Source organism: Labrus bergylta, chromosome 23, assembly GCF_963930695.1.
Source record: "Labrus bergylta chromosome 23, fLabBer1.1, whole genome shotgun sequence".
Taxonomy (NCBI): Eukaryota; Metazoa; Chordata; class Actinopteri; order Labriformes; family Labridae; genus Labrus; species Labrus bergylta.
In genome coordinates, this window is record NC_089217.1 from 15,735,268 (window position 1) to 15,761,545 (window position 26,278).

The window sequence follows — 26,278 nt, forward strand, 5'->3', positions numbered from 1 at the left end:
TCTCTCAAACTCACCAATTGATACGCTTCTTCTTGGTTATTCAATTTGCACAGAACTAAAATATACATACACAACATGCTAATAGGGTTCAAGGTTTATACAGGTACTCATTAGTACCTACTGTGAAAAGGTAAATTTGATGGGATGGGAGATAAAAAACGCATTGGTGTTGTAGGCGTTGTGGTTACTTTTGCAAAGAGTCATAAAAGCCGTTTGATTTCACCCATTACAGTTTGTACAGAAAAGAAATGAACCATTCAGACCAAAACTGTTTTTTGAACCAGGCAGTGAACATGTTTATTTCTGCTGTAAGGCCGTGTTCACACTTGACTTCTTTTTTCAGAAAAAAGCGCTGCTTTCAGCGCCTTTTGAGCGCTTATGCGCGAGTGTTCTGTAACCTTAACAACAGGATCTAGTCTGCGGTGCAACCGCGCCGGAACACAACGCATCAATTTAGCACAAAAAAGAACAAGCGGGACGGGAAGTCAGACACTGATACAACATTAAAACATCCGGTTTATTTTCAGAAAAACCACCGTTTGTGTGTTTGTTTATGTGTTTATAAGGTTTTAATTGAGTTTTATACCACGAACATCATATTATCTCGGGCTGTCGCGAGTGAATCTGTTAAATTACCACGGAAACTCCTTTGTCTCTGTACTCCAGCTGTCCGGCTGTGCTCTCCATGCTGCAGACTGAGAACGCAGCCGCTGGGTGTTGACGGATGAGGATGCACGGACCCGTGACAGACCTGAGCGGACACGCAATGCACACATATCTGGCGGAAGTTTGCCGTTGTTGGGCACAGGTAACTAGGGACGTAGGTTACTACTCATCCTGATTGGTCAGCTGTCAGAAAAGCGCTTGACGTCACCCAGCGCTTTTCTGAAAAGTTGAAATAATTCAACTGAAAAAGGTGTCGGGCGCAGCACTTTTTGAAAAGGCGTCATCCTTTTTCATTTTTCCATAGGCTTGTATGTAAAAAAGGCGCTGGCAGTTGAAAAAAGAAGTCAAGTGTGAACACGGCCTTAGAATGGCATTCTAACATGGGTGACAATGGGACTCAAAGGGTTTTTGTAGCCAGCCTCAAGTGGACACTTGAGGAACTGCAGTCTTTTGCACTTCCACATTGGCTTCATGTTTCATCGTTTGAGGATGCTGCTTGTTCTCTAGTCTTTGAGCTAAGCTAATGGGGGTTGTTTCTATACTTCACATACTATTAAAACACAATGAACAACAGTTAATAAAAAGAACATAACACATAATAATAAAACAATAAAACCATAAAATCAATAAAAAGCAAGTCTAAAATAGTGAGTTTTTAAAAGTGACTTACAAGCAGACAGTGTGTTAGCTTCCCTGATCTCCTCCTGCAGGTCATTCCACAACTTCGGGGCTCGTACAGCAAAAGGCTTGGTCACCTTTAGATTTTAGGTTAGATCGAGGATTAGTAAGAAATGACATAATGGAGGATCTCAGGTTACATTGGGGCTCTTAAGGGGTCAGGAGGTCAGCGATTTAATCTGGTGCTGACCCTCTACAAGCTTTAAAAGTGACAACTAGTGTTTTCAAATCAATAGTTTGACATTTTGAAGTTAAAAGAAGCAGGTACTGTGGGGCAGAGACATTTACTTTTATCTCAGAGACAAGTTTCTTCTGATGACTTTTTCTCCCAGAGCCTGAAGTTGACTTAAATCTCTGCAAATTTAAATTAACCGACAGCCGACCAAAATGTGTGAAAACAAAAGGTTTGTTGTCATGCTGTTGCCTCTGTCACTGAATGGTGGACAATCCATATATTTGTATGTACATTTTATGAAAATGTTGAAAACCTGAATGTGAAGCAAGCTTGATAAGTGTGTTGACTTTGCCTGATAGAAAGGAAAGAGCTGCAACAGAGGTGAAAAGACACCTGGATCAATACAGCTGAATCTTCCAAGGAGCTCTACTATCACCGTGTGTCGGTTTTGTTTTTGGTCCTTGATGGGAAATGTTTACCCAGGGTGAACCAACCCATCGCCTCTGGATGTATATGCTACCTTTTCACCAGCTCAATGTCAAAAATATTGAGTTTATGCAGCCAATATATATCAACTAATTCCTTCATACATTCAAAATCTTAGAACAAAGATTTGGGAATATGACAGCTGAGATGGTGACAAAAGATGGTTCGTGAAAGTTTGCATTTCACTTAATTTCCAAAATGAATGTCTTCCAGAATCATGGACCAATGGTGCAAGCTTCATGCGGGTGGCTACAGCCCTCAGCGAGTCCTCCTCCATCCACAGCGACGCCCTCTTCCATCTGACCAGGGATGTGTCCGGGATGGGACTGGACCCCATGTCCTACAGCCTCCTGGAGCCTACACCTTTTAAAGAAGAACCCTCTGCGGAGGAATGTGAAAGTTTACTACAGGTGATTAAAGAAACCGATAGAGCGTGTGTGTGAGTATAAATCAACACGTTAATGGACGTTCCTCTTCTTTTGGGAATCAGCTGGAGGATAAAACTTCTACACTCAGGGCGCCTGCTCAGACACAGTAGGAGCAACTCTTTAAAAATCAGCAAATAATGTAATATTTCCTGCATGGGAAACTTATTTCATAGCATTGCATCATTTTATGAGTGAGCATAAAAAAAGTCTCATTAAAATGACTTTAGCTATTACAATCTCTGATAATGAAGAGAGCTGTTTTTTTTTTCACTTGGTGATGGAGGAAGTTGTTCTCCAAAGTTTGTTTTTAAAGATGTTTCTTCTTGTAGCAATTTAAAACTACATTTTTTTGGTATTTGATGAATTTTCCTGACCTCAATCTGACTCTGTGTAAAAGGAGGAACACATTTCTTCAAGGTTGATGTTAGTTCAGGGAAAAGACTTCAGGTGAGGCTGGTATTAGAAATAGGTTAATGGTGACACTGGTGGTTAGCCTTGGGCGTTTAAAAAGACGTGTGTAACATTAAAACAAAGATTCTTATAGTGCATATCCGCCTGGGACCAAAGCTATGCCTAGAATTTATACAAAGCTACTCCTGTTATCATGGTGTAGTTATAGGAAAACACAGGTCTCTCTCCAAATTACATCAGAGAGATTTCTTAGTAACCAAGGCTGCTTGCTCTTTCTGCACTGTAAAAGATATTCACTTGAAGCTGCCATTAAAAAAAGAGAGACTCAAATTTTGATACAAAACAAATAAAAAGGAAACTCCCAGGAGAGGTGAAATACTTTCATATTTAATTGCATATCCACTTCTGGAGAAAGGGTTTATTCTTTCATCTGAGAATCACTTGCAAAAAAGGCAAAACTTCCAACAACAGTCAGAAGCACAAAGTAGGCTAAATCATTTGAAGTTTCACCAATCTGGCAGAAATTGGTGGATTTCTTTAACCACAAGGGGGTTATTTTTAGACTCCACATCAAACCAAATAACAGATTGAGGATGGACGATTTCTTTTTTTATTTGATTTTTTTTTTTTTTTTTTTTTTTTTTTTACAGTGTGGCACACTCTGTGCCAAAAGCGCCGGCGGTGCGCAGGCAGCCTCCAGATCTCACAGTTAGATAGATGGGTATCACCAGCATGTGATCAGGCTGCTCAGTCTCTCTGCGCAGCCTCTTCAATTTTACAGATCTCTCTTCATCTAAACTATGAAACCTGGTGCGGACGAGCCGTCGCTCCTCCTGGACTTTGGACTACCAGGGTTTACCTCGGGCGTATAGTGTTTTGATGATGGGGGTGAAGGAGGTGAATGTGAATCGGGCTGTTTCTACCTTCAAACTTTCACTCTCTCTCTTCCTCTACTTCTCCTTTTCACTGTAAAGCGCAACAGCATGCAGATCCCTCCGAGTGACGACAAGATCCCAGTAAGTAGCCTGTAACGTTTCCATCAGACGCCACTATGTTGCTTCTCTCGTTTTTATGTCGAGCTTAGATTATTAGTATGTTACGTTGTATTTACTACGCATAACAATAGTTTTCGTTGTCATTTACATTTTACGACATTGTTGGAAACTCCGCGATGATGTGAACCGCAATCTCTGGATTCATCCCTCATATTAGTGACTGAAGACCAGGGCATCAAAGGACAAGCATGAGATACACTGTGTACCCCTTCTCTCTTAACCACATTAGCCTACACATTAATATAATAATTGTGAGTACTTTTGTTATCATTAGAAACAGGAAGTCAGCTTTATAATGGTGTTTGCAAAGTGAAGTTCTGTGAAGATGAAGAGGATAAACCAAATGAGACTCTCCCCAGTAATTTCTTTGCAAAAATCATTGAAGAAAAAAAAAACCCCTGAGGTGAAGTTTGAGGAGTTTTAGAGTATCATCCAGTGTCCTGTGGATGTATGTCTCAGTGGGGGAAAACTTAAAGAAATATAATACTCTAGGCCTACTATTATACTTGATGTAAGACTTCTAGCTATACGTTCCCAGGTGCCACTTACAGTTCAACAGATTGTTGGTACAAAGAATAAAAAATCCCCAATCCCTCTCAAAATCTCAAGGGCTTTTCATTGAAGTTTTCAATGTGACATAAATTGGTCTCTAGTCTATTGTCAACACTTTGTTTGACATTTTGAGGGCATTTCAGGGCATGATCGTCCTGCTGAGAATTTATACATTCGGATGAAAAGGCAGAAAATTGCTTAAATAAAGTGCACAGTGTAGCAAATATTACAGGACTTTGGCCTCTGTCCATGAAGAAAATGTAATAAAGGCTGAAATTGTTCCAGCCAACAGCTGCTAGGGAAACATCAGTCAAACACAAAGTACCACAAGGTGAAAAGAAAAGGTCCAATCAGTCTAATGAAGTGAAAACACCTGTGCAGGGCGGCTGTGGATGTCAAGAGTTTAAAATAAATAAATAGCCTATTTAAGCTTATATTTCATTAAGTACATATTTCAAAAAAAGATTTAGAGCCTTAACTTCACATCTTTTGAGAACGGGACCAGTAAGTGAGTGTCTTAACATTTTGTAAAGCTCCTGAAGAAATCATTAATTAAAAAATAGATGAAGAAATAACAGTTGAACAGATTAAGTTTGCATTCTTTGTGAGATCGAGCAGAGTTAAGTTAATGTTCGACTAACTGTGGCTAGTTGTTAATGGTACAATTACAATTACAAACAATGTTTAACAGAAACAAAGTAGGCCAACAGAGTCCTTCTCCAACAGTTTAATGGTGGTTTTGGGTGATGTAAGTTTAAAGAGTTTAGAGTTGCTTGAGGTCCATGACGTAGCCTACATGCCATGCTGTAAGAATACAGCAACATCTTTGCTGGCTAGGTTAGCTAAAGTAGCTTGGTGATATTTAAATGACAAAATAACGTTAAGTGACAGTGTCAACAGAAAATTCACATTATTTAAAAAATACCAGTATTTCTAAAGTAAGGCTAAATCCACTGCTTCACCAGTTATTGTATTTTAGACAAATTTAGTGAAACATTAAGCTAGCAGTGCCTGCTTTGTGTGAAACTAGATGCAAAAATCTTTACTGTTTATTTATCAGTTAACTTTATCTAGTTTGTGCTGCCTAACTTATTATGTCAATTAAATGGTAGCATAAGTAATAATAGCTATCAAGCCCAGCCTAGCTAGCCTCACTCAAGCTTTCCAACATAAAAGTGTCATATTATTGTTTGCCTGTTTAATGGATATTTTGTGCCAAAATGGGAGAAGCAAAGTAATATAAACACTCATGACAGCAGACCACAACACTTAAACTTTTGCTTAAGCCTACAATAAAATAAGGACAAAAAGCTAGCTAGCGTAGCTCACATAGTTTATTCTATGATGAATGCATCTTTTTGATGTAAGCCTATTCAAGTGAAGTCCCAGACGACTGGTCAATAATGCTGCTCTAACACAGACACCGTTTGGCTTTAGTTATTGAGCGTGTTACGTGCTCTTTAGTTTTCTGGTTTTGATGTTTTAACTCCCTTAAAGAATGATCCGAAACGTGGATAGGTGTTTACTTGCCACAGTGTTATTGTTTTATCAACGTATTCCAGGTTTTATATCCAGTTTCAAAACCATTTCCTGTATAAAACATGGACGTAGTCTCAGTGATGTCACCCATTGGTTTCTGAGGAGCTGTTTTGAAGCCGAAAGATGGCGGTTGCCATATTGGAAATGCCGTCTCAAATTTACTTTCTGTCAACCAAGAAACAGGGACAGACCCTCTACATGGTGGCCTGTCAGTCGGTACGTTGAAGTTCCTGTTGCTTAAAACTAGGAAAATGGGTTATTCAGGTTTCTGGGACAAGGTTATTGACATACACACATCATATATCAATCAATCAATCAATCAATCAATCAACCAATTGTTTGTATGGGGCCAATTTAATAACAAATGTTATCTCAAGACACTTTGCAAAAGAGCAGGTAAAAGACCTTACCCTTTGTTAAATTATACTTGGCCTGTATACTTTGAAAATCTGGTCAAAACCAGGATTAGTGCCAACGTAAACATATACAATGTGAGTACTTAAAACAAGTACATTCGGTATAAATAACTCCCATTTTGTGAATAGAGTAAAGACATATTGAATACTAGGCAATAGAACAGAATCAAATGCTGATATGAAGAAACCTGCTCACAGGAAGTTGAAAAAAAAATTCCCACCATGCCCACAGCCTATAGAGCTTTCCCTCCTGTGCCCTCCATGTTTAGTCTCCCTCTCTACTTTCCCTCTGTCTAAATAAAGACTGAATCTGCCAAAGGTGAGCTGACTGCCCACTCTGCTGCTGAAGGTTCTCACTTCAGTGTTTTTGAGAACCTGCCAAAAGCCACTTCTGTTTGCGTGTGCTGACAGTGCAGTAGATGTTTAAGTTCATTCAAACGGTTATTACATAAGTCCCCTGCTGCTTTAGAGATGTGTGTATGCTGCCCTTAAACAGTTTGGATTTGGTAAACTGTTAGTGATACCTTACTTACTGTGTTTTTTTAATTTAATGAGTGGATGATGTAGATGAGTGGTTTTTATGTTTCTCAGTTCAACGGTTATTTATTTAAAATGTCATCACCAATGTCTGTGCTCCCTACAGGTCAGGGATTCAACCATAAGCCAAGAGGGCAGCAAGGAAGGCCTTTGCTTTTCCGATGGCCGACGGAAAGTTGACTACGTTCTGGTCTTCCATCCGCGAAGACACAGCTCTGTACGCTCCCCTCCCGGCACCTCGATTTCACTGGACAGGTTATCCATCGTTTCCAATGGCAACTTTCCCCCTGCGGTTGACCCGGACGCAGCAGCAGAAAGAGGAGGCGGCATACCGGCAGGGGAGGCTGCAAATGTTGGCGAGGTGTGCATGGAGCTCGGAGATGAAGGATTGAATGAGCCGACAGAGCCAGCTGACCATGAGATGCGTCTGATCAGACAGGAATTTGAGGCCAACCTGCTGGAGGCCGGACTGGAGATAGAGAGGGACAAAGAGGTGAGTGTGCATGTAATGTAATGCGTTTCTCTCAGGAGAGACAAGTGAATTAAGACAATTATTTATTAGAATGGATAACATGGAAATGTGACTTGTCAGTAAGACTTTGATGCTTGGACTCTATGGGGGCGGTTGATATGTTTGAAGAATGTAAATTCTGAGCGTCAACAGAATAAATCCCCCCCATGGAGTCCAGACTCTTGTGGTGGTGAAGTTAACGACTTGTTGAGGCCGGATGGGTGAAGAATTGTTGGATGACGATTCTGTGAAGACGGGCGGTGATGGGGAGGTGGAGGGGCGTACAAAACATTGGCATGAAGGAGGCAGAGAAAGAATCATATTTGAAAGGGGAGCAGAAGCACGATAGGCTGACAATGAGGGAGGAACGCCAAGCAATAGATGAGTATTGCTGACAAGACAGCTGATTACCCAATGACAGCTTGAGAATGACAGTAAGAGGGATGAATGACAGATGGACCCAACAAGGCAAATATATAGTCTTCCTGACTTACAAACCTTTGCTATAGCTTCATTTAAACCTTAGATCACTACATACAGGCATATCTTACTTTCTGATATTTGTGGTAAAGCAAGGTGAGATAGATTCTGACAACATAGATCAACATTAAAATTGTGTCATTGTGTTATTGTATGTCTCCTCACAAACTGTTTCTTTGTGTATGAAATGAAATTCAGCGTTGGTTCACGGCCCTCGCTCTGTAAACAGGCTAAAAACATAAAGGCTCTTCTGAAACACACAGTCAAGATTCAAGCACATTAGCAACATGTAATGCATATAAACTGCATTCCAACCTCAGCCTCTGCCAGCTACTCTTGCTTCTTAATACTCTGCTGTCAAAGTCATTTCCAGTCAATGCACATTGATGAAGTTCCCACGCAATGAACACTACATTTTCCTGGTTTTAAGCCAGTGTTCTTGTGTTAAATGTTCATTTATCTGCCAAATTTACTCATTTAAATTTAAATAAAAAAAAAACATATTTTTTCTTCCAGTCAAATGTTTCAAATGTCTGATGACTCATCCTTCACACGGGGGCGTTTACTATGTTTTTGACCAGAGCTAACGATCCAATCAAATGAATCCCAATGTTATGTCCCGTTTCAGTTGGAAATACATCACGACACAGCAGTTAGATACTCTTGAAGTTCTGTTTAACGGGGACTCTAAGGGGGCGGAGCATCTAAAAGAGCACTGAGATGAGGGGTATATTTGTTTTAAACTAGTATTAAATAAAGTAGTCAATGACAAAAATATGACCCATATTGTGGGCGCTGGTGCCCTAGTGGTTAGTGCACACGCCCCATGTAAAGACACCATAGTCCACTCTCTCTCTCTCCCCTATTTCTAACTCTATCCACTGTTCTATGTCAAAGCAAAGGCATAAAAAGCCCAAAGATAAACGTTTAAAAAATTTGTTCCATTTTAAGATTCAAATAAGTTAAACAAGCAATTATAAAGCAAAAACAAATGAAGGGATATCTTGAAGCATTTGACCGGGGTCTAACAGTTAACTGGCTATGACTCTTTTTTTTTTTACATATTTAGGGCTGACATAAAAAAGCTTTGACATTTTGTCACAAATGCTGAAATCAAGATTTTTTTTACACTGTTCCTTACCATATTCACCTTTCTTTAAGCTCTGTTTTTTGGTCTATATAAAGGGTAATGGCGCTTTAGCTTTCTAAAAAGTGTGCTTGGCTGTTTCTAACTGTGTTTGCTTTCTGTTTTGTCTTATTCCGTGTAGCACACAGTAGGTTCATTATTTGTAGGTTTATTAACTGCAGACAGCAGCTGTGTGCTGCTACTGGAAACAATGCTGATAAGATTGTTGAGTAAAGTTGAAGACTTTTAAAATGAGCTGAAGCCTAAATGCTCTGTAGAGAAGAGGGGAGCGGCAGAGTCCAGGCATAGTTCTCTTTGGTCCCTCTGAGATACAGTTTTCACAACACTTGTTTTTCTTATTATTACATGATAAAAATAAAATGAATTAGTGGAGCTTTAACTTTTCCGTCTAGTCGGCTTTTGTCAAAATGCAAAAAAAATAAATAAAATTTACTGCACCGTTGATAGCTGAAGATGTGGAGCCGTTCGTTCTTTTGAAAAAGGATGATCCTTAAACTGGCTATGACTCTTCTAATGGTTGTGTTATCATTTTGATCCAAAAGAAGATGTGAGCATTTTAGTTTCAGCCCTTCTACAACAGAATGTGGTTTGTTACAACAACAAATCAACAGAGTTTACAGCATTTTTCTGATACATCTCGACAGAGAATCTGATGTAACTCCATCTTGAGCTATTTAAGGTGAGCGCCTACATAGGAGCCTGGCACAGATTATAGAAGAAAGACGTGGGTGAGACTCGATGTGTTGCTAAGGGTGTAGGTGACTTTCACACTAGCAAGAGCCAAGTGTCATGAGGAGGTTTCTTTTTACTTTCCTTTTATGGTTTATGTACCCGCTTGTTCTCTATGTTTCATTCATCTTTCTGCTGTTGGACAAAATACCAGAAAAAGTGATGCAGTACCAATGTACAGATGATCAGGGTTAGGGAAAACAATGCAGGCACGATAAATATGTCAATCTGTGCCTACAGTGCTATTCACAAAATATATCAGACTGCTGTGTATACCAATCAAATCCGATGTACAATTAGGCCTACTCAGTTCAAACATAGTACCATAATGTTTTTCTCAAACACAAAAGTGAAATAACCTGATAAAATGCACAATCGATATAAAAGAAAGGCTCATGTAAAAAACATTTCTGCACCTTGCTGCATCGTACCTGTTTGCAATTTAAATAACTACGGCTGTGCAACCGCAATGATCTGGCAATATGCTAAATATTTCATTCAGGGACAGGGGTGTGTCCAGACTTTCTGAACTGGGGTGGCCCACCTGGGGAGCTGACTTATGCAGGGGTGGTATGACGTTTGTGGGCAAACACACAAATTATTATACATTTTATTTACCCTCTCTATTCCCAACAAAGATCTCCAAAGCTTGATTCTTTAGTTTATGAATTCAAAAACATTTTTTTAATTATTGCAAATTTCATGCAAACTTGTGTACACTGTCTAATTTGCAAAAATACATTTATTGGCAAGTAAGTCCATTTCAAGGTAGACAAGTTTTTTTTCTTGTTCATTTTTATTGAAAGAGCAAAGTAGTTGACTGATGACTAGTCCCGGGTGTAACCCTGCCTCTTGCACAATGACAGCTGGGAACCGGAAAGGCAGTATAGATAATGATTGGATGGACGGAGAGCAAAGAATTTATGGCCACTCATCTGGTCACACCTCAATCCATTTTTATTTACATAGTGCCAAATCACAACAAAATGACAAGCTATAAAAAACAGCAGTTCTTATCTTTACTCTTTTTTCATATTTTTACCCAACACAAGTCCACAATGAGCAAGCAAAGAAATCCACATCATGAACAGATGAACATCTTTCAGCAGAGCACATATATTATAGTGTGTACAAGGTTTTAGCATCCTGCTGCAAACTTAAAGGGGACTAACTCTCCCTTGATTGCATTTTTTAAGCAGCTACCTCACATCTCCCAATATTTAAAATCTTTTTGTAAAAGTTATTTGTGAGTAAGTGTCACTCCACCCATCTGCATTAGAGGTTTCCTCATTCTCTGGCCTGCTGGGCAGAGCCTTGATACATTTATGAATGTAAATATAACAAATTACAAATACAATTTTATATGAATAGAAAAGGCAAAAGTTCACAAAAACACAAACCTTTGACATCAATAATAAAACACTGTGACCAAAAGATGGAAAGCTCTCGCTGAGTGGCACACTCCTGTGTCAGAAACGTCTTGTATCCAGGGCAACACACTGAAAGCGTAACTTGGACCAAGCTGCACCAAACCTGCAAAACCTGAGCAACAGAAAAGAAAAATGAAGTCTGATGAGTCATACAGTCTTGTTGCTTCTTCCAGAGACACTTGCCAGAAGACAAAAAAAATCTTAAACCCACAACATGTTGACTGCCAATAGTGCAGATTTATATTGATCCTCTATGGAAAAAGTAAATACTAGTGATGGTTCTGCACGGTCCAATATAACAAACATTAAGGCCTACATGACCACAAGGAACTCAAACCAGGACATTTGTCCATAATTTATATATATATTGGAGAAATGCTTCCTGCATATTATCCCATATGCTCTTTTGTAAAGATAACGCTTGTCATGATTTGGCGCTATACAAATAATGATTGATCGATTTGATATGAATTTTTGTAAAAGAATATAGTTACTTGCTCTCACGTTTTGGTTTGGTCTCATTTAAGAGCTTTTATCATGTTGCTTTAGGTTTGCAACCACAATATCTAAGGGTGCGGTCACACTGGCCATCTGTACCGTGCCGTACTCAAGCATGATTGGCCCCACGCTGCGCCAATCCCACGCTGGCCGGCACACTACACAGGACTATCCGTGCTTAAGCACAATTACCTCTTGTACATAACATCTTAATACAACACATGCACGCTTTATGTTATTATGAAGCATGCTCAGTTTACAAACAGGCGGAGAGAGAGAGAGAGAGAGAGAGAGAGAGAGAGAGAGAGAGAGAGAGAGAGAAAAAGGGTGGTGCAGTCGAGCCCACGTCAGCACATCAGAGAACAACACAGAGAACATGACAGCTACTTTGTGTCTTATATTGAGTCATGTTAGTCAGATACAGCCATGAAACTCTGGATTTCTCCATCATGAAGGCTGTCAGCGTTGTGTACCTGTGTGTTTGTGCTCGTACATGAAGTGTACCGTGCTGAAGCACACCTCTCTGAAGTGTGCCAAAGACAAGGAAGTGTACTGTGCCTGAGCACGGCACGGAGCGTCACACTGGTCAAACTAACTGGACTTTAGGGTTGAAGCGTGCTTGGGCACGGTACGGATAGCCAGTGTGACCGCGCCCTAAGACTCTAACTAGAATCTTCGTCTCTGGGGCAACTCAATTTGATCTGCAGAGTCCATTTGCACCTTTAAGAAAAAGCTAAAGACCCAGCTCTTTTATTTAACACTTACAACCTTAATGATGATGATGACAATGGTTTTGTTTGATAACGATCATTTTAAGATGGTTTCTATGCTGATTAGAGCTCTCAAGAACTGCTGTTGATGTTGTGCTTTGCCTCTGGTCACTTCCTGTCAGCACCTGTGTGTCCAATCAGACTTAAAGCTGATCGTTTGCTCTTACTGACATTGTTTCCTCCTTTCTAGATCCTTGCTTGTGTTGTAATTACTCTCTGATGTATGTCGCTTTGAAAAAAAGTGTCTGCTAAATGAATTGTAGAAATGTAGGGTATAGATTGATTGACCTCTATTGAAACCCTTACTGAATATTTTTTTCACATTGTTTCCTATCGTTGACTTAGTAACTCACATTCTTATGTTTTTAGGAAGGTGTGTCTGAATTGTGTGAATAGATTTAGTCCTCTTCGGAGCAGGGATCCACACAAAGGCCTGATGGTTCCATGTGAGCTGGCAGACTTTAATTGTAGCCGACACAGCTGCTGTGCTGACCTCTTTGTATCGATTTATAAATTTAGCTTGAAACTTGTAATTTTGTTTTGACATGTACAAATCGCTTCCCTGTGATTGTGCGTTATGTAGCAACAACCAGTACTTATGTGTGGTTCATTCGGCTTTGTTGTGCGTGTGTGTGTGTGTGTGTGTGTGTGTGTGTGTGTGTGTGTGTGTGTGTGTGTGTGTGTGTGTGTGTGTGTGTGTGTGTGTGTGTGTGTGTGTGTGTGTGTGTGTGTGTGTGTGTGTAGTAGGCGCTTGGCAGGATTCACAGTCTGTGTTCTCTGTGTTCTCGGACTGCAGGCTCACTGCCACAGAGTTGTACAAATGCAATTGTTGTTAAAGTTGGATCTGTTACCAAGTAACATGCTGCTGCTCTTTGGCTTCAACACTGAGAGGAATGATTTGGGAAAATAAAGTGTTGCTCACTTTATCTGTTGGAAGTAAATATTGAGTGTTATATTATACGTTAGGTTATCACAATGCTATGTTTTGTGATACATTAACAATTCTCTAAAATGCTGTATTAATTATGAAATGTTTACATGCTGTTTTTAAAAAGTTTATTTTGGGGCTTTTCAAGCATTTATTTCAGAACATGACCGTGGATAAAGTATGAAATCTTGGATGAGAGGGTGGGGACTGACATGAGGGACAAAAGACGAGGATCGAACTCAAACCTGGGCTGCCCACTTCAAGGACTTCAATCTTTGACTTATTTAGGTTAATTATTTTGTTCAAATTGCACAGAAAAACTGTAAAAGAATGTTGGATGCTGCAGAGTCAGTGAGTTTTAGAATTGCACGTTCCACTGTTCATATTACTTGAGAAATCAAACTTCTTTTTTTTTTTGCAATCGGTGATATGTGATTTGCCATGAAACATTTCCTGAAATTAGTTAAAATCATCCCCTTTCTTACTCATAAAACCTCCAGATAGTGAATCGAAGACCCTTCATCTTGAATCTCTCTTGACAATACACAGACCTTCTCTAAAAAACAGGGTAGTAAATTTTTTACAGTGTAACATCACTTGACAGTATGAGGGTTTAGCATGTGTGTAATGTCTGTTTTGATAGTACATGTCACTGTGTGTGTGTGTGTGTGTGTGTGTGTGTGTGTGTGTGTGTGTGTGTGTGTGTGTGTGTGTGTGTGTGTGTGTGTGTGTGGCCTGTAGCCAGTTGGCAGTGTGTGCGGTCTGCAGGCTAGTATTAATCAGATTGTTGACAATGTGGCCATGGAGCCTAAACCAGGATGAGATTAGCTGACTGACTGATAGCTCCTTATCTCGTCTCATTGATAGCAGGGAAAGATCGAATCTGCAGCTGAGAGAGGCATTTCAATTTCCCTCATTTGACTGTAGTGACAGGATGTCTTACCGAATGAACTGACTTGCATGATTACACTCCTTCCAGCCGGTTGTAGGTAGAAGTGGTTGGTGGTTGTGCGAGGTGTTAACAAAGACAAAGAACTGATAATAACTGTTGGTTTACCTGTCACTCACTCATATCGAACACAGGTGTTTGCTGGCCATCTTTTCCTTCCCAGTAGTGATTGTGATACCTCTGACATTGAGAACTCCTCTAATACAAGCAAAAAGATTCTAATTCTAATTGTGAACAGCTGTTGATTTCAAGCCATGAATTTAATTGCTATTCAATGATGTATGACCTGGCTCAGCACATTAAAGATATCCTAATCTTAAAACAAGCTGTGCTCTTGTAAGCTGCAAGCAGAACCTTCTAATGTGTGACAAAGAGTCTCCGAGATGATTTTCTTGGGGCTTTTTATGCCTTTTTTGTAGAGTCAGGACAGTGGACAGAGTCAGAAATCAGGGAGAAAGAGAGTGGGGAAAGACATGCAGGAAAAGAGCCACAGGCCAGACTCGAACCCGGGCTGTCCGCCTGAAGAACTACAGCTTCCGGATATGGGGTGCACTAGGTTTGGGAATCACCAGAGTCCCCATAATGATCACGATACTCAAGACACGATACGATTCTATTGCGATTTTAAACATTTAGCGATATGCTGAGAATTGAGATACAACATATTGCGATTAAACTTTTTTAACTGCATATTATGTCCACAAAATTAAAAAAATCAGGAAATGTTTTGTCAAATAAGAAAAATAATTCTCAGTCTATTCATCTCACTTGAGTCTTTTTATTTCTATCCAATGGGAGTCGAGTCCTCAGACTGACCAACACTGATCAAAGTCAAACCCTGTAAAAGGCTGCATGCACCTCACAATCTGAACTGTTGGTATTTCAGACTAATCCAACTTGAACATGAATTCTTAACAACACAACTTGTTCAAAATTACTTGTTCAGCAATTAATATTTAAAAAGTCGATAATCGTTACTTGGCCGTCATGAGACGATATATCGGCACACAAAATATCACGATGCTATGCTGTATCGATTTTGTCCCCCCACCACTAGGGTGCACACACTAACCACTACGCCAAAGCCGGTCCAACGCAAAGCATTAACACAGATTAGCTCTTCTTTGTTTGTTTTATCGACTTTAAAAAAACAAATTTTGAAGTTTGGGTAACTTTGACAAAAAATAACTCTTAAAAACCATTCCTTTCTTTTTGGCTCTGAAGCAGTAGTTGTTATCAACAAGACAAAATATATGATCCAGCCTACTGGGAAGAGAAAAAAACATTTCTGTGGGTGTGGTTGGGGGATGGGTGTTTGTGAATGATGGTGTCAGATCGCTTATATATGCAACAGAATTTAAGTCTAGTCATTACTATCAGAACAACCATAACATGTACAGAATCAGAAAGACAGTACTGTGTTTTGTCACTGTCGATGTCTGTGTGCAGATCCAAAACAACGTTACAAATCAAAGTTGTTTGCTTCTAAATGCTTTTCAATTCATCAAGTTGATACAGCACCACCATCAAAGGAACATATCAGCAGCAGAGTGATGCAAACAGACGCACTAATTTGAAATGAATAAGCTTACATCACAGACACAGAGCATTAACGTTTAACCTTTTGGTTCATGTGGGCATTCAAAGTGTGCCATGTGTTTGTGGTTGTATTGCATAACCTGATTACTAAAGATAATACTGTCATCAAAACATAATCCAGATCATGTAAAGCGCATTCAATATAAAATAAAGTGTTATATCATTCTTTGATGAGCATATTGAGTCTAGTTATTTTTGGTCATTGTCTGAATTGCACTGACCTTAACTCTCATTGTTGTGTCCAACCTGCTCCAGATTAATTGGGTTGCTGCAGGAAAAGGTGGCTCAAATGTCAAACTTGTTGACTGTGTCTGAGGATTATTGAGCTGACCTTCTGATCTCCGAGGGACATCCTCTTACAGAACACTTTTAATTAAATCAGAGCAAGATGTTAATTTAAGGAAGTGCAGCCGAGGCCTTTGAAGTGTTCAGTCCGTGGAGGCTCGGGGAACAGAATGAGCTGGATTAACCGTTAAAACACAAACTGTTCAACAGGCGTCAGGACAGCACCGTTCTTTGTGCTGCACCTGCCCACTCAAATTATAATGCATTACTTTGGGGAAAAGAAATGCCAAAACTTAAATCACAATACCAATTTTTCATTAATGTTTACATTTTGCAATTTGGAAAGGTATTTAAGGCAATTATCGCAACAGTTGTGCTGTTGTGGAAAGATACAGTATGAAGCCATGAAGGTAATTTAGAGTGAAAGCATTTCAGCTACATCAACATCGAACGACATTACGACAATTCTTAAAAAAAGGAAAAAAAAACATTACTATGGTGACATTTTCATGTGAAGGCAACCTTATAGCACGACCTGAAGGAGTCTTCTTTAGACTTCCTTCATTTGATCAATTTTTGATGCACCCACTATGTATTAGTGATAGGACCGATCTGATCTTATATCGGTATCAGGTCCGATAAGAACGTATTTTACATATCAGACTGATGGTGCCGATCCACGTCACCCATCAAGAAAGATTGTTGGACTCTTTAAACATTCTCAGCTCGCTCGGTCTCACTTTGAACACATGCAGACTGAACTGTAAGAAGTCTCCATGGATGTTCTCCATCAAGACGTTCAGACGATATGGAACAGCTCCTTCTATGTATGTGAGAAAAAAGGACAATTCTTCTGTTGAAAAGATTTCATTTGAAAACCTTACAGTTGATGCTGCTTCCTGCAAATATTTCGTGGCTTCCAATGTAGCGACAGGATATCTTAAAAAATGATATCATGTTCATCCCAGCAAAGACTCTTTCCTCTGCAGGTGCGACAATGAACTGTTACATACAGTATACAACGAGGAACAGCGGTTTGTGGAGCTCCCGCTGTTTGTGTTCACATTCTGCAACGCAGTAACTCAATGTGAAATCAAAGACCGGGACGCCATTACAGAATCAATATGAGAGTAAATAGGTGGATGACGGTTGTCGTTGTGGTGCTGTTTGAGGGTTGAACTCTGACAATGGCTATTGTTCTACGCCTTGAGAAACATGAGAATGTTGTTTAAGAGATTTCATCAAACACCAACTTCTTATCTGCACTCGTATGAGGATACACAATATAGGGATCCAAAAAATAGGGATTTTTTTATCAAACAAGAACTGATTCAAATTCAAATTGGAATAAGCTCTTCGGATTTAAGTTTTTTGCCAATTCTTATACTTCCTCTTGTATTAATACATTATTCATGTGATAGGCAGGCTTCAGCTGGATGTGGACTTTGAAGTGGGTTGGTGCTGGGACCCACATGGGCAACAAATGGGCACACCATCTGGACAGCAAAGGTACTTGGTGGATCCTATAAGTGGGTCACATTCTATCTATATTGCCAACTTATAACGCCAAAGACCCTAAATCAATCCATCTGGTCGATTCTATGTTGGGCTTTCATGGAAACTGGGGGACAAAATGGCAAGATGACAATTGTTTTTTCCATTTGGCCAAACATGGCTGTGCTTGTTGGGCCACAGGAGCTAATTTCCTACAAACAACCAAAGCACCAGGACTACAGATAAACAAAACAAAGATTATGTATCATGTGCAGATCTAGGGGTTATGGTCTTAATGACTGGGGGGCATTGAGTAAACACATTAGAGATTTTCCCGTTGACGTAGACATTTTAGGGTACTCTGGGGTGGAAATATTTGTCTTGCTATTTCTGTTCATTGTCTGGAAAATAATAATACATCTCTGCAACATGATGCTGGCAGCTTATTATGAAAAAAACAAGGCTTCACATAATGTCTTGAGTTACAAAGGCAGGGTCCTCCTTGACCTCACAGATAATCTAAGATCAAGTTATTATGTGAGAAACATCTAGTAGCAGGTTTTAGTGGCTAAAGAGACAGCTTGAACAAAGATGATCAGTTGGTGTGGGTGCTTTTTTGTGGGTTGCAACAGGCAGCATGTAGTAGAACATATTAGTAGGGATATCCGGTTTGATCCCTCTATCCGACCACCTGCAGGTCTGATTGAGATCCTGTAATGTCAGCCCCCTACTGGCCTTTATCTAAGTTCAATGGCTTGTGCTAGTGACCAATTTTCATGCGGTTTTAAAAAAAAATCTTGTTGTGTCAAATCATGTTTGACTTTACATTTCTGTCTTTCTCTGTTTTTATCATTTTGTTTCTGTTCTGTCTCCCTCTTTCATTCTCACCATCCACACTCCTCTTGACTCCATTTCTCTCCGCTCACCACTTCACTCCCCACCCAGCCATCCCATCGCCCTAACGATCACCCTCTCATACTCGATTGCCCCCCCCCTCCCAATCCAAAGACGCCCCCGGCTGCGTCCTAGTTACCCCCCCTACAGAGATAAAGAGCTAATTGGAAATCCCTCTACTAATTAACCTTCTCCAGGCTGAAAGGTATTTATATCCTCTGCTTTTTGATGGAGCGATAGAAAGTAGAGGAAGGGAGGGTGAGGAGGGGGAGTGGAAGAGAAGGAGGAAGAGTAGGAGGAGGAAAAAGGGGGCGAGAGAGCTGAGAAATGAATGTGAGCAAGTGGGTGGAATATAATGGATGTTGGTTGAAGGTGGGTACAAGTAAGGGAGAGAGGAGAGCGAGGAGGAGATGCCAGTGTAAAAGAATGAAGCAGCAGTAGCATTTCAACAAAACATCATCATGAATTCTTGTGAATTTCTTTGTGCTGTGACTGTAGAGTTATTTTACTGTGAAGATTATTCATTGCTACTCCGCAATTTTTTATCTTTTGAGTCAGTAAATCCAAGCAAAGTGAACTACCATACAACATATTCACAAGACCATGGACTGTATAAAACATGGACATGGTCTCAGTGATTTCACCAAATGGTTTCTGAAGAGGCTATAATGAAGCCTACCAAAGGTGATGGTCATGTTAGAAATGCTTCCTCCAACTAACTATCAACCTGCTCACCAAGAAGCAGTCAAAGAGATGGAGTTAAGCTAAATAAACTAAGCCAACAGTTTAAGGTCAGTAACGGGGTTTAGCGAAAGTAAAGCCTAGCATTCGGGCTAACAGCTACACACCCCTGCCTGTCACTCAAATCATCCATGCCAATGATTATAGCTAATTATGCATGATCAAAACTCTCCAACCCCTACAGTTTTTACCAATAAATGAATAAGCAATATTTACCAAATTCTTTTTTGGTTCCAGGCTATAAACATTTGTTATTTCTGCTGTAAGAAAGGGTATTTTGATATGCTCTTTAAATGGGATTCCTTGGCTTTTGCAGACAGCCTCAAGTGGATGCTCAAGGAACTGCAGTTTAAACCAAAGGTTCCTGTTTGACAATGCCGAGATGCAACGGACATGATTTTGTTTGGTGACAAATAGGCTTTTAACAATGTGTGACACTGTGTTGTAAAACCACATCGGCATTGAATCTTCCTCAATAATCAACCATTTTAAGTTGATAAGTCTACAGACCACTCTACCAGCATGCATGAGCAAAGTCTTGCACATTTTTAAGCTAATGACGGACAGTAGCTGCACAAGGGTGACAAATAATGGTAGCAGGATGAGGCTTTTATTGATGATGCACTGCATAATGTGTGAGTAGGAGTGGCTTTGTCATTTCTTTTAGGTTGGATTCTGAAAATCAAGCTTAATCTTGCAAGTTTCTCAAAAGAAGCCTACCCTCACACCTATACCTGTGCAGGGCCTTGTGTTGTTTGACAGACAGTTTGGGTCTGAGTCCCGGCTGTCTTTACACTATTTATGAGAAGGAAAATTGGTGTCGAGGTGTAAGTTTACTGAAAATCTGAAGACACCCACAACTTGTTTTAGGCTTTTCCTAAAGTACTCACTTTATGGTTTGAAAACACATAGACTTAACAATATGCTTGCTTTTTATTGGGACCAACATATTGTCAGAATCTGACATCCATCTACAAATCCTTCAACTAAATACTTATTTGGAATACTGAGCATAGCTGCCTGTAAAGCACTGACAAAAAATGGCTTGAATTATTGATCAACTCGATGGAGGCCTGTTCTGATATGATTTATCAACTCTTTATAGTAGTACAGGTGGTGGTCTATTCTACACACCCATGCACCAGATATTGGCAGTGTGTGATTATAAGACTGTTACTGTGTTCATGAAATCATAGATCATTGTTATTTTGTCCTTAAAATGGCAAGAGAAAAGTGTTCCGCTAATAAAAGGAGTGAATGTTGATGCAAAATTGAATGGCTGTAGAAAAACACCACCACCAGTGTTTAGATTGGTTCCTCATGAGACTCACTTTCACTCTACAAAATAGACGACCTCTGAATATGATTTCCCAGGGAAATAAAGGTTTTATTTACTGTTGTTGAAATGGCGTTTGAACTACTGTAACTTTTGAAACTGCCCGGCAACAGATTAAGAACTCAGTTATTTAAGGATGAAAAGGTTGATTTGACATAAAGTCATTAGAACTGATGTAAAGAAAACAGAGCCTCGGATGTGGCTTGGTGAATTTAAAGTATTTAGTAAACCTGTCCCCAATTAAGGATTTAGATAGTCGAATTTGATTTGCCAGATTCCTCTTCTAGACTTGGAATAACAATTTATTCTATGATAGGGCTATGATAGAGCATTAAAGTGACCTTATAATCACACACACACACACTGATGGCCCGTTGTGCGCAGATTCAACAACCACAGCAGCCACAATCTACACATTCGTCAGACCACCGACAAACAAACAACATCTTTTAACTTACCAGTTGAAGATTGACTGAACTCTCCTCTCTTGATCAGAATAGTCCGCCAAAAACGGGACCCCACTATTCAAATCCAGTGAAACAAACCAAATACATTAAATCCATAAAGATCCACTGATTACTTAAAAAAATCTTCTATTCCGCTGACCTTTTGATGACACCATAGACTGTAAATGGTTGACACCTAATAACATCCAAAGGGAACCTGAGTTGAAGGAGTTGCCTACCCCTGTACTGATGGCCAATTGCACACAAATGTGCTGATGACTGACATCTCTTGGAGTCAATAAAGTCTATCAATACTTCGGGATGATTTCTTCATCTTCACAATATGAAGATTGATTTAAAGTACGAGTGGTTGTCAGAACTACATTCAAAGTATTAATGAGGTGATGAGCCATGATTTATTTGGAGAAAACAGGCAAATCTATGTAAAGTAAGACATTGAGCACCCCCATATAGCTGGAATGGAACGATCCGTATGCTCGACTTTGAGACTGGCAGTCGACTGATGCTCTGACGAACGTATCGTCGGTTATTCGATTATATGAGATCACCCCTAGTATTTATGATGTGTAAAGGCAATGCCTCTTATATTTCAGTAAGTAACAAATACGTATTAATACTTAATATGGTCAGTTGTTCTACACAGCCTTTATTACTGTATATTCAGTTTGAATTGGGATCAGACAGAAAGGGATTCAGTTGTATTTGCGATCACAAAACCAACAACAAAAACATTTAAATGTTTTGTTTTATTCTATTTAAAAGTATAGTCATTTTTTACCTTGGACTTGAAGATAACTTTATCCTGAACAGCAATCACTGTACATTATCAAAATATATTCAGTATATTTTTAATAATTTTGATTTTTGAATATCTAATTGATGGCTATTGTTTAAAAACGCAAAACAACCTTAACCAAGACCTGCAAGTTAAAGATTAATGATGTAACAAGCCGAAGTGATCAAAGTGTCTCGTCGTCATGCAACATTACGTTCAAAGGTCCATGATGACTTTAATATACAAAAAGTTGTTGTTGCTTACATGCTCAAACATTTGTTGGTTAATGCAACCCCACAAACATCTTATTGATTGGATGATGGAAGCTGTTTTCCACTCTGTAGAGGTGATCTTCAGCCCCAGTACAAATCCAAAACAAAAAAAACCTACAAGTTACCTGCAATCATTTGTTTTATGAATGTAAACACAAATCAATGTTTTCTAACCAGTAAAAGATGAGGCTTGAAACTCTGTTGTGTCTCTTATGAGAAAGAGCACTGTGGATGTGTGTGAGGGAGAACATAATGAAACATAAGAGGAGCAAGAGTGACAGTTAGTGAGGCAGCCAGTCAGTCAATCAGTCAGTGAAACAGTTTCTAGCGGGTAGCAGTAGGCGCAGTAATATATATGTGAGGAGGAGGAGGAGGAGGAGGAGGAGTGGGGGTGGGGGTTGGGGGAGTGAACGATCTCAGGAGAGTAGGAGTCGAGAGAGGAGAAAGGGAATGGTTTCAGGTTTCCATCATTTGCCGAGCCACCTTTCTCTTGTCACTCCCCCATGCCCCCCCCCCCCTCACAGGAGCTGGTGGGGGTCTGAGGAGGGTAAGGTTACCTGGCTGTCGTCCCCTGCTGTCTCTGCTCATTTTCATTTTCTGGTTATACTTCACTCCGGTCCAAAACCAGCTCCATAGCTGCTGCATGGGGAACAGTTTTTCAGATGCTCTTCAAAGTTGACTCGAGCTGAAACCTGAATTAGTCGCGTTAAATAGACTGCCTATTTTTACAATATTGATAAATGGTTTGGTGTATAAAATAGAAAAAGGTTTGAGAACACTCATCAGAACTTGCCAAGGCCGGATCTGGCATCTTCATGTTGCTCTTTTTGTCAAATCACCAATTCAAACCCAAAGACTTTTTATTTACAAAATGATATAATGCTTTAAAACACCAAAAAACATTTTGATTATGAAAGCATTTGGTGTTTAATTTTCTTTTGTTTATTTGGTTAATCTGTGCAGCAGTGCATTAAAGAAGGTTTTAATTTCTGTGGAGTTGTTGCTACTTAGCCATCTAAAAGGGCTGGAAGAGGGTTGTCAATGCAGCTGTTCTCAATTATTCAATCATGTACCTTGATGCTGTTTGGAGCTGCTAATTATCACATTTTGCTAATGCATCTTAATATTAAATAATAATAACAGTGTGGGCGCTGGATCATGATTCATTAGCAGAACCAGCTAGATGAGTCAGGATTGTATTTATCATTAAAGTAAATACATTAAATGTGTTTGGTGGCGATGGTGACAGGAACAGAAAAGCATCCAATGTGTCAGGAACAGGTTGCAACAGCAGAGCAAAAGAAGAAGAAAACAGCTCCAGGCTCTGCTTCAGGCACATAGGCTACATCTATCTTTCATAAATACCAGTAAGCTGCTGGCAAAGCTGGTTAGCCAAAGAGTTTCAGTGGGTCAGGCTGATGGCAGGGATTGGTTCAGGGTGGTTCACATGTGAAGTAGAACTCAGGATTGTTGAGGGCTGTGAAACCTGCTGTGAGTCTGCGGCTCCAGACGCCAATTCCAAGGTCTGAGACAAAAGCAGCTGAGAAGCTTTTAACTGCAGACAAGTGCGGCACACGCTGAGGTCTCTGTGGCTAAAACACAGTCTGTCGACTTTATTGGATTGTGAGGCAGTCCTGACAGATGGTCTGGTAAGAAGGTAGTTTGAGCCAAGCAATCTGGTGATATATTTCCAAAACATAAAAGTTTAGGTCATAAATTGGGACTTTTAGTGGCGAACTTTGGCTCAGACACTTTCAACTAACTCAAGCTAGAGGACTAAGAAAACAGGCAAACCACTAATCCATTCATTGTTAAATCAAGCACCTGTTCTTGAGCCAGACATTAAAGAGGACATATTCTCCTCCTTCTCCACCTTTTCAAACAGTCCCCCGGTGGTCTAAATGAAACATCTGTGCTGTGCTTTGGTCAAAATATAACATGAATCAAGCACCAGAGGAGGTTTGTGACCCTGTATAAACCAGCTGTCTCAGAACGCTCCGTTTAGGTGTGTGTGTCTCTTTAAATGCAATGACCCCCCCCCCCCCCCCCCCCCCCCGAGTTTTCTTTTTCCGACCTTTCTCCGCTGGCGAGAACAAAAATGGCGGACCTGTGCAAAAGTTTTGTTCTAGGCTGGGGGTGGAGTCCATACGTTGCGATACCAGGGGAGGGGAGGGGATTTTTTTTATCAGAATCCCACTGTGACATCACAAGGAGTGCAAATTTGAAACGGATCATTTCTCTCTGTGTTGTAAGACTCCTGCAGACCACAAACAAAGGACTGGATGGGTTTATTTCACATGAAGTGGGTCGGTAGACACTCAGGTTACCTAAATATATGTTCAAAACACTGTGAAAGTGGATATAATATGTCCCCTTTAATGTGACTGAGTGTCTTGTATCTTATAGGGCAATTTAGAGAGGCAATAGTTACAGATTTACAGTTATGACCATTAGATGGGGCGGCAGTAGCTCCGCCTGTAGGGACGTTTGGAACTGGAGGGTCGCAGGTTCAGGTCCCGCTGCGGACCAAAATATGGAAGTTGGTCTGGTAGTTGGAGAGGTGCCAGGTCACTTCCCGAGAGCTGCAGAGGGAAGTGGCCTTCCCTAGCAAGACACCAAACCCCCAACAGCTCCCTGCGTAGCAGTGTGTAGCAGCCCCCTCACACTTGACATCTTTATATTATTGCATGTTCCACAGGTAATGTTTGTGCATGTGTGTATTTGGGGCCTGTGAGTTTGACAGAGTGTAAACTAGAATTCACTCAGGGATAAATAAAGTGTGTAAAATAAACATTTAAAAAATATATATATATGACATTAACTTGTAACCACTGACTCTGGGCACATGGATGGGAAGACCTCTTCTACATTCATCTGAATTAATGTTGATTCTTTTCTTCTATGTTTCCCAGTGTAAGACCCATGGCCCCAGCTTTACACGACTCCATGCACCCTGGCCCGTTCTGTGTCGAGAGGCGGAGTTTCTTAAGATCAAAGTCCCCACCAAGACGGTGAGCTTTCAGTTGAATTGTTCTTTCTATGTACAGATGAAGTTTATGTGTTCTTGTTATTCCTGTGGTCAGATATAAACAGTATGGTAACAATGTACTTAAAGACTGATTGTATGCTGTGTGTTCTTGTAGAGTTATGAACTCAAAGAAGAAAAGGGATTCGGGTCCAGTATGAGCACAGTGTGGAAGAAACTGAAGCAGCCTTTCCAGCCCAAAGTACCACATCAGGAACACGAACGCAACAAAGTCCTCTCTCACTGCTTCTCCAGAGACAAACTACACCTGTGAGACGAATGCACACTCATTCAATAACACATAAGCACATATTTAATTCTTTAATTTGCTATAAGACACCAGTAGATCAAACAAACACCCAGGTCCGGATTTAACATTAGGTTATATAATATCTTTAAGAATAACCCATTCATTGACCATCTACAAACGGCACTATTCACTTTGCACATTCATTGCCTTTCAAGCTATAATCGATAGCCATATTTTGGAAGCCAAGTTACTAAAAAAAGAATGACAAGTGGTGTGGGTCCATGTTTTACCCATAAACTGTAAAACATGGACACAATCTTTGTGACATCACCTATGAGTTTTTTTTGAACAGGTGTTTTAAAAACAAACAATGGCTTGGACATGCTGACTCTAGCTAACGTTGATCAATCTAGTAACAGGCAAAGAGCATGAATATGCAAACGGGTACAACGGGCCCACCTGTCAGTCAACCACACCCCGATTATGCAAATGAAGGCAGAAATGTTTTATGATTTATGTGTGTTTAATTTGTTAGGGATACAATATACATGGACAAACTGAGAACAGCCATCCAATGCAAGTGTCAACATGTTTATAGTGGATGCTGATTTACAACTAGAAGGGCTTTTGTCTGAATATAAGATTAAAACAGTGAAAAAGGAAAAATAATCATAAAATGGGTACCGCAATAAACAATAAGACACACATTTAGCTACAAAAAGTAAGATGTGACTCAAAGTTTGGTGCTGAACTAA

The 26,278-nt window shown here is 39.9% G+C and overlaps 1 protein-coding gene across 4 annotated transcripts in view; it reads left to right on the forward strand.

Annotated features, from left to right (window-relative positions):
• ano2b (anoctamin 2b) overlaps positions 1-26,278 on the forward strand; it is a 90,432-nt gene that overhangs the window by 4,676 nt on the left and 59,478 nt on the right. For all 4 annotated transcript variants that reach the window (XM_065951423.1, XM_065951424.1, XM_065951425.1 and 1 more), the window contains exons 2-6: positions 2,219-2,415; positions 3,819-3,860; positions 7,050-7,436; positions 25,161-25,259; positions 25,392-25,543. In XM_065951423.1, coding sequence (XP_065807495.1) covers positions 2,219-2,415; positions 3,819-3,860; positions 7,050-7,436; positions 25,161-25,259; positions 25,392-25,543 — 877 coding nt within the window. The remainder of the gene's footprint in view (positions 1-2,218; positions 2,416-3,818; positions 3,861-7,049; positions 7,437-25,160; positions 25,260-25,391; positions 25,544-26,278) is intronic.